General features: G+C 51.2%; 2 protein-coding genes across 3 annotated transcripts in view; both read left to right on the top strand.

Annotated features, from left to right (window-relative positions):
- Positions 1-188, top strand: part of fbxw4 (F-box and WD repeat domain containing 4) — a 30,831-nt gene extending 30,643 nt beyond the window's left edge. Inside the window, exon 9 of the mRNA XM_076016684.1 lies at positions 1-188. This exon is cut by the window's left edge and continues 1,117 nt beyond it. The gene's annotated coding sequence lies outside the window, so the exon portion shown is untranslated.
- Positions 189-5,092: 4,904 nt separating this feature from the next.
- On the top strand, positions 5,093-12,269 carry wbp1la (WW domain binding protein 1-like a). Of its 2 annotated transcripts, none has more exons than XM_076016685.1 (4): positions 5,093-5,327; positions 8,035-8,137; positions 10,353-10,514; positions 11,733-12,269. In XM_076016685.1, exons 1-4 carry the CDS (start codon positions 5,262-5,264, stop codon positions 12,167-12,169), a joined length of 768 nt encoding a protein of 255 aa, XP_075872800.1. In that variant the 5' UTR covers positions 5,093-5,261; the 3' UTR covers positions 12,170-12,269. The 2 variants fall into 2 exon arrangements, with proteins under 2 accessions (XP_075872800.1, XP_075872801.1); XM_076016686.1 differs by having other exon boundaries at positions 8,000-8,137.
- The last annotated feature ends 169 nt before the right edge of the window (positions 12,270-12,438 follow it).

Here is a 12,438-nt window from a genome sequence, read left to right as displayed (position 1 = left end):
GGAAGTGAGCAGTTCCAGAAGATCCAGAACCAACTCGGCACTGTCTCAGACTGTAACACATCAATGCTGAAACACTGTGGCTGTGAAAATAAATGATAGTCTTTTATTTGTGTATTGGAAAAAAAAACAAAATGAAAGTCAAGAAACAAATATCAAATGAATAAAAATATAAAGATTGTTGCAGACAACGTTTTGCCGAAAACCAAACGTCTGTGTTTTGTCAAACATCACCACCAACATCCAGTTGTGACCAACACTGACCGGCCGTCTGTGACGTCTTCTCAGAACTGACCTCCTCCGGACCGCCCACTGCCGCTGTACTGTAGTGTCAGGTCCAAAACTCGCTGTAGCCACAGTCTCCCCGTGAGAGCTCTCAGACAGTGTGAGCTGTGCTGAGGTCTTTCCACTGAGGCCTTTGTGAAGATGTGCTGAGAGTCAGTTGGCCAGCTAGCATGCCAGAGCCTGCCGCTAGCGCGCTAATCCAGGAGCTGGAGGCGCTGCGCATTCCCACGTTGGAAAAAAAGAAATCAGGTGCGCCGACTGTGTGTGTCGAGCCAATGAGATGCTGGGAGGAAAACACAAGACACTTCCTCCTCCAACACTGTGGAGTGGAGCAGCAGCAGCGGCAGCAGCAGCAGCGGCGGCGGCTCGGACCTGCTCAAGTCTTTGACGGGATTAAGTCACATTAGCCTCTCAACAAACCATCTCATCATGGTGCAAACACACACACACACACACACACACACACTGGGTTTACATACGTTTGACCCTTTGCACCTGAGATCACACGTCAGGAGGGATTGGAGTGTTTGACCTCCTAAATCCACTTTGTACAATGCCAGGGAACATTTGATGGACAGAGATCAGATCTACATCATCACACACCCGGGGGCGGGGGGGGGGGGTTATCATGACTCTTACAGTGCACCTGGTGTGTGTGTGTGTGTGTGTGGGTGGCCGGTGGAGGGAGGAAGTGTCAAACCAGTCTGACGTGCAGGGAAGTGGTGAGATCAAGTTACACAGTCAGTCGGACCGTCCTGTTGACGCAGCGACCTTGCCAATAATCTCGGTGACTGTTGAAGCTTCTGCAGTCAGCTGAGCCTTTCAATCACTCCATCACAATCAACGACTGCAGGGTTTCTGCCAAAGAGACCCAGGAAGGTGAACGTGTTGTACATGAAGAGGATGCAGAGGACAGGTCTCTGACCGACGGAGGGCGGGTGATTGGCTGTGGGGGGAGGGGGGGGGGCAGAGGGGGAGGGGTCAACCTATTGCTGCTCAAGTGTGTGTGTGTGGCTTTAAAAGTCATGGGTTCCCTGCTGAGAATGTGGGCACGGTGCTCTGCTGCCGACCATTAATGGCATATATTAGATCATATGCCGTCCATTAGCTAATATACCAGGGCCATTGAAGAGGAGTGGCAGGGTGCACACACACACACACACACACACACACACACACACACACAGTGCACAGCCAGGCACGAGAGGTGAGCTCTGGGGACGTCCAGCCATCTATTAATCATGGAGGGTCAGCCATGGTCAGCTATTCTGCACAACACCACACACTGCACAACAACACCCCACACACCCTGGTTGTCAGCGAAGAGGAAACTCTCGTCCGTTTAACGCGGCTGCAAACGTCATCTTCTGTCCTGTCTGCACTGGAGGCCGTACAGGTCAAAGGTCAGGCAGGCTGGAGCTCCCTAACATCATCTATCTGCAGGAGACATTCCATGGATGTTTCTCACACTGAAAGTAGTGAGGCTGCTTGGATTGTGCGTTTTGAATTGCACAATTTGTCACACACGCACTGACTTACCATTAAAAAAATAAAAATAAACTAAACAAATATTCACACTACTCCATTCATACTAGGAAAAAAAAAAATACAGATTCAACCTAGGAGGTCTTTGCAGTCCTTTCCAGTAACTCACTGGTGGAGTGAGACGGCCAGGCTGCCTTGAGGTGACAGAAAGGCAAACAGCAGCTCCAGTGACGGCAGTGCAGCAGTTAGTGCCGCTGCCTCACAGCAAGGAGGTTGTGGGTTCCACTCCGGGCTCTGGCTCTTCAGTGTGATGTGACGGTGGTGCTGGCTGACAGATGCTTTGTGTCCAGCCCGGTGGATGAAAGGCTCTTGGTAGCTGCATGTCTGTGCATGCGTGCTCCTCCTCTGTGTAGTGTCACTCAGGGCGTGAGAGGGCTTAGAGCCTCGGCTTCACCCTCTCATCCTCCGTCAGCCACATCCAGGGTGACATCATCCGCTTCACCGTGAGGTACACAGGTGCTGTCGAGCCTCTTCAGCCTGTGGAGGAACAGCCGGGAGGCCTCGGCCATCGTCTGCTTTCTCTCTGCGTGTTGTTGCTCCACACAATGGCACCTTGTGGATCATTGAAAGTGTGTTGGGGAGGTACGATTGCCTGCAGTATGAACTATTAAAACTTTCAAAGTATAATATTAGGAAGGGGGGTTTGGAGGGGGGGGGGGGGGGTGACGTCGCCTTGTTGCATCAAATAAACTCCTCGCTCTTCTTTTGTCTTGTTCCTGACTGCTGACAGAGGACCTTCCACTGCGGCTCAGGGTGAGAATGGACAGTTTCTGTACCAATGGGGCCATCTGGTGGTCAAATGTTTAACTTCAGGTCAGACTAGTGGTGACGTCACAGAGCCACGCTCTCGGTCTCTGCCTCCAGGAAGCAGTCGGTTTGTTCCTCGTTAGTTCACCTTTTGTGTGTTTTTTTCTTTTGTTTTTTGTTTTTTTCTAATTTTCTGCGCGCCCCTGACTGAGCCACCGTGATGTCACAGAGGGCTCACTGCCAGTCGTCCACTGCCGAGCACCATGGAGACCACTTTGGTCAAGAAGCATCAAAAGCTTTAGTATTTAACCCTGATAATTATTGGGTTATTTTGGGACAGTATTGTGTGTCCCCACATTTAGCCCTGATGCTGACATTGTTGTTTGTGTACGTGTGTGTGTGTGTGTGTGTGTGTGTGTGTGTGTGTGTGTGTGTGTGTGTGTGTGTGTGTTTATGCATGCATGTGTGAGTGTGTGAGAGGTCAGCCAGAGGTGAGAATGTGTTTTTATAGGAATTATAGGAATTTGCACACACGTCATACTCTTTAATTGCCGTTGCAATTAGATTCTTTAGAGTAAACAAAGAAAAGGGACAACAACAACAACAACAACAACAACAACAACTCTTTAAACCAACTTGGACTGAACGTAGGACCTCAACCAAGAGACACAAGTTTGCCATCCAAAGGTTGACAATCAGTCCAGACCAGTGGTGGAGTCTAGTTTATTCTAGTGCTATACTCTCATACTCCCCCCTCCCTCTCAGCCTCGTACACATCCGTCCATCAGCCGCTGCTTCACAACAACACTACACCAGAGGCACCGTCAGGCTCAGTCATGCATCAAGCATCCAGTTTAGCTATCAAGTCCCCAAAGTGTCACAAAATCAACGGCTGATTGTCAAACAGATCAGAACATAAGAAAACAGGCTGACATGTTTGTGTTTTAGTTATTGTACGGTCGTTCGGGACCTTTTCAGAGTGGTTAGCTGGCATACAGCTGTGTATCACAGAGGCTCCACCCCTGGTCCAGACTCTCCTCCCAGCTTCCAGGAACCAACCTGCTGCTGCTGCTGCTGCTGCTGCCGCTGCTGCTGCTGCCGCTGCTGCTGCTGCCGCTGCTGCTCTCACCCCTCAGCTGTCACTCATGCCTGGGTCCCTGGTGTTCAGGGGACCACAGGCCTGTCAGACCTCCAGCGGCCCCCTTTCAAGAAACACCCCCACCCCCCCACCTCCACCCAGCCTCACCCCCATCACTCTCTGCCCCGCCAAACACACATAAAGTCCCAGTGAATGGGGAGCTGCCGTGGCTCCTGCTTTGCAGATCAGTCAGTGGATACCTGATTGTCACTCTGGCCTCCGAGCCTTAATCCTATTGTTTGACCCCCAGGATTACTCCCTGTGCCCCCCCTCCCTGTGACAGCGCGCGGGAGAAAGGCCAGATTAAAGGGGATTAGCATGTATCCTCCCGACTTGTCAAAGCGGGATGTAAGGAACCATTGACTTTGTTGGGGAGCCTGAATGAGAAGAAGCAGAGAAGGTCCTGCAGCAGAGGTGATGAAAGGCAGCAGAACAAGACCACATCCCCCACCAGGACAATGTGACTGGCTGCTGAAGCTGCTGCTGTAGAGAGTGTGAGCCAGGACCCACTGGGACCGAGGCCACGTCACTGCAATAACATGGTCCCAGTGGTCTTTGCCATCATACAAAAACACTTTGGTCATTTCATTTTTATTTATTTTTTTCAAACATATGTGGAAACATGTGAAGCCGTGGCTGGAACTCCTCCTGTATTATTTCACAATAACACAGAAACTCATGAGGTATCATTGCATTACTATCTCAGCTAAGTGTTTCAGCATCATTTGCAATAAGATTCAATTACATTTTGTCATTTAAGTCAATATTTTTTCAACACATCGAAACATATTACCAATGTATTATCGTTTCACAACTATGACGTACCATTAAAAAAAAAAAATAGCACCTTCATTTCATTTGAAGACATTTTCATTGCACTTTGTCGTGCATTTGTAGAGTACACGTACAGTTCTCACCTGTTAAACAAAAACGTTGTTAGCTATTAAACAGCTGACAATACATTTGTTTTTGAGACCACGTTTGGATAAAGCACGACATCACATCTCATCAACTCATCGTCACAAGTTATTAAATATCCACATCCTGTGTATTCTGAGTCGGCAGCAGACGTCACTCTGCTGCTTATGCCCTCAGTTGTTAGAAGAAAAAAAAAAAGAATTATTTTCTACGTAGTATGGCCAGGGCGCTGTCAGGCAGGAGGCAGGTTCACGTCATTTTCTTGACTTGATTTGAACGTAAAAAACTTTATTTGTTTGAGTCGTCGCTCATTAGCAACGTGCACCGACAGCTCACCGTCGCTGTCACGGGTGAAGACCTTCCGACTCTTGGCTCTGCTCAGTCAACTGCAGAAGTTTTTTTGAACAGGCAGATTTGTTGCGCGTCCCTACCTTTGCGCATGCGCCGCAGGCAGCAAGCAGCTCGTACCTCCGGCAGCCGCGATCGGGCTCGAACAGGAACAAGTCGTCGAAGTTGACGAGTCGCTTCGGCGGTGTAATGTTTAGGCGAGCTCCACCGGAGGCCCTGAGATGTGAGCGGCGGTCACTTTAGCGGAAGAGGAATCCAGATTTTCGAACGTCGCCGGGCACCGATGGCTTCACTCAGAGTCAACGCGGATCCAGAAAGTTCTGCGCCGTCGAGTGTCCCAGTGTCGGAGGTGAGTAGCAGCTCAGCAGTCCGCAGACTCCGGCTTGCAGTTCACCAGATAAGCGACACTCTTAGCTGGCAGAACTCCACCGACGGCGACTCCAGTTGTTGGTGAACTGCGAACCAACCCAGCTTCAGGCCTCGGCAGTCGGTCGCTGTGTTTGTGAGTAGTTGGACTCTCTCTCTCTCTCTTCCTGGTTCGTGAAGGCCGGGCGGTGTGGACTCACAAACACCCCGGGGTCCGCTGCTAAAGGTAGCGAGCTAGCCCTGCGGAGCAGTCCGGATCTAATCTATGTTTAGCACGGATTGCCTTGAGTTTTGATTGATGGCTCAGTGCCAGCTGACATGGCACTTTGGTTCTTCAGAACTTGGTGTCAGACATTGCTGTACACGTTTGACTCTGATCTCTGGGGGAAATGGCCAACCGAAACCAGTCAGTAACATATTGACGTTGCATTGCATCACTCAGACCCCCCCCCCCTATTATCATCATCATCATCATCATCATCATCACTATGAACTAACTGGTTGGACAGTCATGGTGTCATTGTGGGAGTCAGTCTGTGTGTGTGTTTTTTATGACAGTCCCTTATCCTTATTACAGCTGTCATAACAACAACAAAGTGCCTGTGGATACAAGTGTAACTCAGAAAGGTAGCCCAGCATGATAAATGGTGCACGTTCAGGTGTGAGCTGTGTGGGGGAACTCCACTGGAGGCACTGTCTCAGTCCGGTGACGCCGCTCAGTCTGGCTTCCAAACACCTGCTCCCACACCTCACCTGTTGCTCTCTGCACTCAGCCTCTACGTGGCTCAAGGTGGAGACAGCAGCTCCATTACAACTGGACCAATGAGCAGCTGGAGAGAGAGAGAGAGAGAGAGAGAGAGAGAGAGAGAGAGAGAGAGAGAGAGAGAGAGAGAGAGAGAGAGAGAGAGAGAGAGAGAGAGAGAGAGAGAGAGAGAGAGAGAGAGAGAGAGAGAGAGAAGGCTTTCAGTTTGCTGGGTTTACCGGGTTCTGGATGGCTTCCAACTGAAGGGCAGCAGGAGAGGAATTCCAGAAACCAGCTTGTTTCCCAAAGTCCAAATGCAATTGAAGGACAGGAAGAGGGTTTAAAAAGAAATTATCATTTAAAATATCACACAAAAGTCTTCAGGAGACTCTGGTGAGATTTATATTTCCATTGGACCAATAATAATTCATTCATTCACTCACTCATTAATGATTATTAGCCGGATGGAGAATTTTTTACAAAATCTGATCTTGGCCCAAATGTTTTGACCCAGCATCCCCTGCTGTCAGTACCTCACTGAGCTGTTCATTACTGCTGTTGGACCACTGCACTGTGTGTAATCAGCTGTAGCAGTGACAGCCAGCAGTGAGCTCAGGTACACCCTCCTCTGGATGACCTCAGCATCTCACCAACAGAGTGCAGTGAAGTCTGGAGGGAAGGGGCTGCACCCTTCTCAACCTGCGAGACGTGAGCCTGGTTGAACACAAGATCCTCAGTGAAGCAGAGGTCACACTCTGACTCCACGTCCTCCACCTCCAGGGTCCAAGGCAGCCAAGTGGCACTTTTGACTCTGACTCTCCAAGCTGCTCTGGACTTTTGTTGTTTTGCTTGACAGCCAGGAGACTCGTTGAGTCTGAGCTGCAAAAAAACCAACCGGACCTGCTTTTCAAAAGACTCACGGCGCAAAGCATGCCTGGACTTTGTTATTTGCAACGGCATCCAGTCTGTGGAGAGACTTGAAGGAAGGCCCTGCAGGATGACTGGATGGCATCCACTGTTCTAAAGCTCCCACCCTGTGCAGAGTCAGAGGTGACATCACAGGGAGGCGTCTCGTGGCCCTGGGTGCCGCCCCACGCCTGGGAAACCTCAACGTGTGGCACTTTGTCGGCACCTGCTGCTTCAGCCTCATTGCAACCCCTCTGTTCACCGCATGGATGTGACGCGTTTGAAATGATCGATCCAGGGGTCGTCTTGAATGTACCAGAGATAGGCGTTAATGTTGCCGTATCTCTGAGGTTGTCTCACCACATCAGACAATCCTTGTCCTGCATTAATTACCAGCCCTAACCCTAACCCTAACCCTAACCAGTCAGTGTGAGCGCCCAGCAAAGTTCCCAGGCTTCTGCTCTGATCAAAATGTTCTGTATATGTAAGTGAAGTCCCTGCTGCTGAGTCACCGCAGTGGGACATTTCCAGCGGTGACTTCCACACAGGACTGCCCCTGTGAAGCAACGGCTAACCAGAGCACACTGTGGAAAAAGACACTTTTACTGAACTGAAGACTCTGTGAAGGTGCACAGCTGACTTTGTTCTTTGCAGGAGCTTCTTTTCCCGCTCACTTTATCTTCAATTGTTACATCAAAGCGTTGAGCTGGAGTTTATTTCAATTTGAACAAGATCTCATCAATAACAAACAATGAGCGGGGCGGGGAATCCAATGCTGTCTGAAAGTGAGCAGTAAGAAGGAAGTGCTTCCCTCGTCCTTGACTTGACCTCTTCACACCAAACTCTTCATGAGAGTACAGTGCAGTAATATTCTTACAGTTAGTTATGTTGCTTTAAGTGTAGTTTGGTCTCATCATGATGAATTCAATGACATTAGATCACTTCCACACAAACTTTATTGACAATGTGCACGTGGACAGACAGTAGTGGCTGTCTTTGCTCCCCAGGTTTAACCAGCAGTGTCATGTTGGTGCATCTGCAGGCCCGGCTGCTGTGCAAGGGGCTGAACAACCAGAGCTACTTCTGCGACTGGGGTCACTGCTGTGGAGAGACGCAGTGCTGCAGCTACTACTATGAACTGTGGTGTGAGTACCTTCCTCCTCAAGCTGTCTACTGCACACACACACACACACACCCTGCGCATGCTCTGCATCGCGTTACTCAATCATGTTATCCAACAACAAGAAAATAACCACTGCTTAATTGGAGGCTGATAATTGCCGTTGGCCCTGCAGGCTCCGCTGGTCGGCACACGCGTGCAGCCGGGGTAAACAGGCTGCAGCCGTGCAACAACAATTACATGACACAAAGCGAGTGCGTCACTGTGGAGCCGTCGCCTCTTGCTTTGCTTTCAGACAAACCAGAATGACATGAGGGCCCAGCTCACTGCCGGATGAGTGCAGAGATATGCAGGCGGAGGCACAGGAGTTATGAGCTGTTCCTTAATCTGAATGTATACACAGCAGCGGCCAAAGGTTCCTCACACTGAAGGCGTCAAAGCTGCCCAAGCCACGTCTGAACACTCAGGGAACCATGGAGGAAACAAAGTGTCAAATAACTCAAACAGGTTTTTATTGAAGTCTGGTGCTGGTGTGTGGTAAATGTCAGGGCGCGGGTCAGTCAGTCAGTGAGTCACTCAGTCACTCAGTCAGTGAGTCACTCGGTCAGCCACTCACTCACTCGGTCAGTCACTCGGTCAGTCACTCAGTCAGTCACTCAGTCAGTCAGTGTAACTCTGCTTGGTGTCTTCATCCAGCGCTCACAATCTGCACCACCTCCGTGGTCCTGCTGCAGCTGCTGCTGCTGCTGCTGCTGCAGCTGGCAGCCTGCTGCGTGTGTGTGTGACTGCTCCTCGGGTTACAGTAGCAGTCATGTGAACGTGTTTGCAAGCAGGTCCGTGCGGCTCCCAGCGCTTCTTAGCAACGTCCCAGCAGCTATTTTTGTCTGTTCCGTGAGTTGTGTTGAGCCGTCGCTTTGCCGTTGTCCTGTCAACCCTCCTGGACCATCAGCTGGTCCGTGGGAACGACCTTGACTGACCTTGACCTTCCCAGCCCCCCCCCCCCCCACCGATAAAAGTTGGAGGAAAAAAGTTTTTGGACACCTCGTGCGTTTGTGATACAGAGTCTTGCATTAGGAGTCTGAGTCCAGTCTCCACCAGCACTGACCCACCTGCTGCTCGGTTCTGTCCAGTTTGGAGCAACACCACGGCCCTCACAACACATCCATCCACTGACAAGGAGTTTCTCATTTTCATTCAAATTTAAGGGTGTCCAAAAACCTTTTTCCCACAACCGTAGCCCCCCCGGGACAGCAAAATCCACAAGTGGGCCTCATTGCAAACACCAATACAAAATTATTTTATTTTTAATCTGCCCCATAAGCAGGTTTTCTACTTCTCTAACCTTTTCTCATCCTCTGACATCAGCATACATGACCCGGTGCTTGTGTTGCCTCATCCTGTAGTGGTCCTGCTCGCAGAGCTCTGCCATAATTTGACTCCTTTCACAGTGAGGTGTGTTGCTGCAGCGCTGCCGTCCTGCTCAGTTCAAACACTCCGAAGCTCCGTCGTGAACATGGTTCAGCCTTGCAGTAGAGGGCAGTGTAGGCCAGGCGAGATCTGGGATGGCACCCAGTCAACACCAGGAGTGGGCCAACTGTTTGAGAATGGGTTGCACAGTGTGCCAGAGGGGGGGGAGCGGAGCAGCAGCAGATGGATGGAGTTGTTCTGGTGAGCCACCTCATAGCAGGAAGCAATCTATCCTGGATATCATGGAGGAAACATGTTGCTGGAATGTCAATGGAAAATGAAGCAAAGCAAAGTTGCAACCAAATCAGTGTCTTTGAAGCCCCTAGAACCATCCAGAACCTCCTAGAACCACCCGGAACCACCAGGGTGTTTAGCTCTTAGAACCTTCTAGAACCACCCAGAACCTCCTCGAACCACCAGGGTGTTTAGCTCTTAGTACCTTCTAGAACCATCAAGAAACCATCCAGAACCACCAGGGTGTTTAGCTCTTAGAACCTTCTAGAACCACCCAGAACCACTCAGAACCTCCTAGAACCACCAGCTGTTACTAATATCATTTCTTCAGGTGTCGACAGTCTGCATTAAAAAGCTTTCCGGGCCTCATATGGCCCCCGGGCCATAGTTTGCCCACTCCTGTGGCCAAAACAGATGTGTTTTGCTTGTTGTTTTGAAATGTTGCATAACTTGTTGGAGGCCACAGCTGACCGGACTGTGTGTGGGAGCTCACTGAGACGTGCAGCAGATGCAGTTGTGTCACTGGTGGCTGTCTGCAGGGTTCTGGTTGGTGTGGGCCCTGATCATCATCCTGACCTGCTGCTGCCTGTGCCACCACTGGCGCTCCAAGCAGCGCTTCCAGCAGCAGCGGCGGCAGAACGAGATCAACCTCATCGCCTACAGGGAGGCTCACAACAACTCGCAGCTTCCTCTTTACCTCCGTGAGTCCTCGTTCCCCCGCGCTGCCGCCGCACATTCACACACAGCTCCTCCGACACTGCGCAGCGGTCCAGTCTCAGTCCTTCCACCCGGCGCCGCTGCCTGCAGACGCATGACGGTAAGGTGAGGTGGGCCAGACGGTCACCAGCGGAGCAAGAGTTCTGTTGAGACTGGAGGATGTTTTAGAAGTCCACAAAGTTTTGACGATGCGCAGAACCAAATTTTAACATCCGTGTGTGAGAACCCTGCGATGAACTGGCCACTGGTCCTGGTGCTGTGTCTCAATTCAGGCTCTGCGTCCTTGAAGTGCGCATTTTTGAAAGGAAGTTGCGTCATAGCACTGCGCCGAAGGCTCCTCCCACTTCCCGAGGGTGCTTAGGACGCTCAAAATGCGCCCTCGGAAATACGCACTCGTTTTAGCCGATTCCAAGGATGCAGCGCTACTATCCTTCGCGCACTTATGTATCCCATGATGCTTTGCGTGCTGCTGCAAAGCATCGTGGGATCCTGGGAAGTCAGCTGAAATTAGCGCCATCTACTGGCAAAGACACTTTGTATAAATTTAAGTATTAAATTTCATGTAAAATATTCAGTTTTAACATTGGGTTTTTATTTATTTGAACACCCAACGCCATCGTTAGAAGGCGAACCAATGGTTAGCTCGATGCTATAAAAAAACGTCACTTCCGGGGTTGGCCAGCAGGAGGGAACGGCGGTGACCAAACCAGGAAATACGCCCAAGGCTAGACCGTCCCGTGTGGTGACCGGGGAGGCGGGGTTCGGGTCGGTCCTTCTCGGCTGGGAAATCTAAGAACGCTTCCTTCAGAAGGAGGACGCTCGGTCTCAAGGGTGCAGACCCTGAATTGAGACACAGCAAGGGTGTCACCCTGCCTTCGCCCTAGGACAGCTGGGAGAGGCTCCAGCAGACCCTCGGGCCGGGACCCTGAATAGGAAGAAGCGGGTATCGAAGATGAATGAATGAATGATGTATGAGAACCGATTTAAAGGGAGAAAAAGCAAGTGACTTCTGTCGCACACTGATTCCCCACTCTCATCTCATCAGTGCATTTCTAGGCAGTACATTCAGTTATTGCCCATCTAAAAGTCAAGCCAAATGTGCCACACTGGACCTTGACAGTGGAACCAGTGAACCCAGACGGACACTGTTGGTCTCCCGAGCGTCCGTCCTCTCAGTCCCGTGTGTGTTTCCCCCCCTGCAGGGATTCTGCCCTCCTACCTGCTGCCAGCCTACGAAGAGGCGGTGGACCTCCCGGTGGCTCCTCCTCCTCCCTACACCCCCCTGCAGCCGGGCGGCCCTCTGAGCGCCGGCCCCCCCGAGGGGTCCCCGTGCCCGTCCCCCACGCCGCCGCTGCCCCCCGGCGACGCCGACGCCGCCCTGCTGGCCGCCTCGGAGGTGCTGCAGGGCCAGGTGCACAGCGCCTGCAACCCCAGCAAGGACTCCACTCCGGGCCGCTACCGCCGCTTCACCGGGGACTCCGGCATCGAGGTGTGCGACGGCCACGAACTCCTGTACCAGCATGGCTTTGCAGAGAGGGAGGGCGACCTGGAGGAGGACGCCGTGGGCCACCTGCCGCTCTTCGAAGGGAGCCACGACGACGAGGAGGACGAGGAGTCGGTCGTCAGCCAGGACCCTTGAGCAACGCCTGATGCCTGGGTTCACACTGTGGCGTCAGTCAGTGTCAGCGCTTCAGCCTCTTTTGTAAATGTCAACAATGTTCCAGTCACCTTATTATTATTATTATTATTATTATTATTATGCAACTGAAGCTTTAAGTGAGTCCACGGCTGCTCGGGTGGACCAGCGTTGACCAGCTGCCCTCTGCTGTCAAACACCTCCGGTGAGGACTCGGCACTTTCGGACTTTTTTTGTATTTTTGTATCCTTTTATTTTATTTTTTTATGTAC

The sequence above is a fragment of the Nelusetta ayraudi genome, unplaced genomic scaffold (genome assembly GCF_046127955.1).
Source record: "Nelusetta ayraudi isolate G7.1 ecotype Tasmania unplaced genomic scaffold, CSIRO-AGI_Nayr_v1 ptg000235l, whole genome shotgun sequence".
NCBI classification, from domain to species: domain Eukaryota; kingdom Metazoa; phylum Chordata; class Actinopteri; order Tetraodontiformes; family Monacanthidae; genus Nelusetta; species Nelusetta ayraudi.
This window is presented reverse-complemented; position numbering and strand designations above follow the sequence as displayed.

Coding starts and splice junctions, on each gene's coding strand:
- wbp1la (XM_076016685.1), top strand. CDS start 5,262: ATGGCTTCACTCAGAGTCAACGCGGATCCAGAAAGTTCTGCGCCGTCG. Junction 8,138..10,352: donor CTACTACTATGAACTGTGGT/GTGAGTACCTTC, acceptor GGCTGTCTGCAG/GGTTCTGGTTGGTGTGGGCC. Junction 10,515..11,732: donor GCAGCTTCCTCTTTACCTCC/GTGAGTCCTCGT, acceptor CCCCCCCTGCAG/GGATTCTGCCCTCCTACCTG.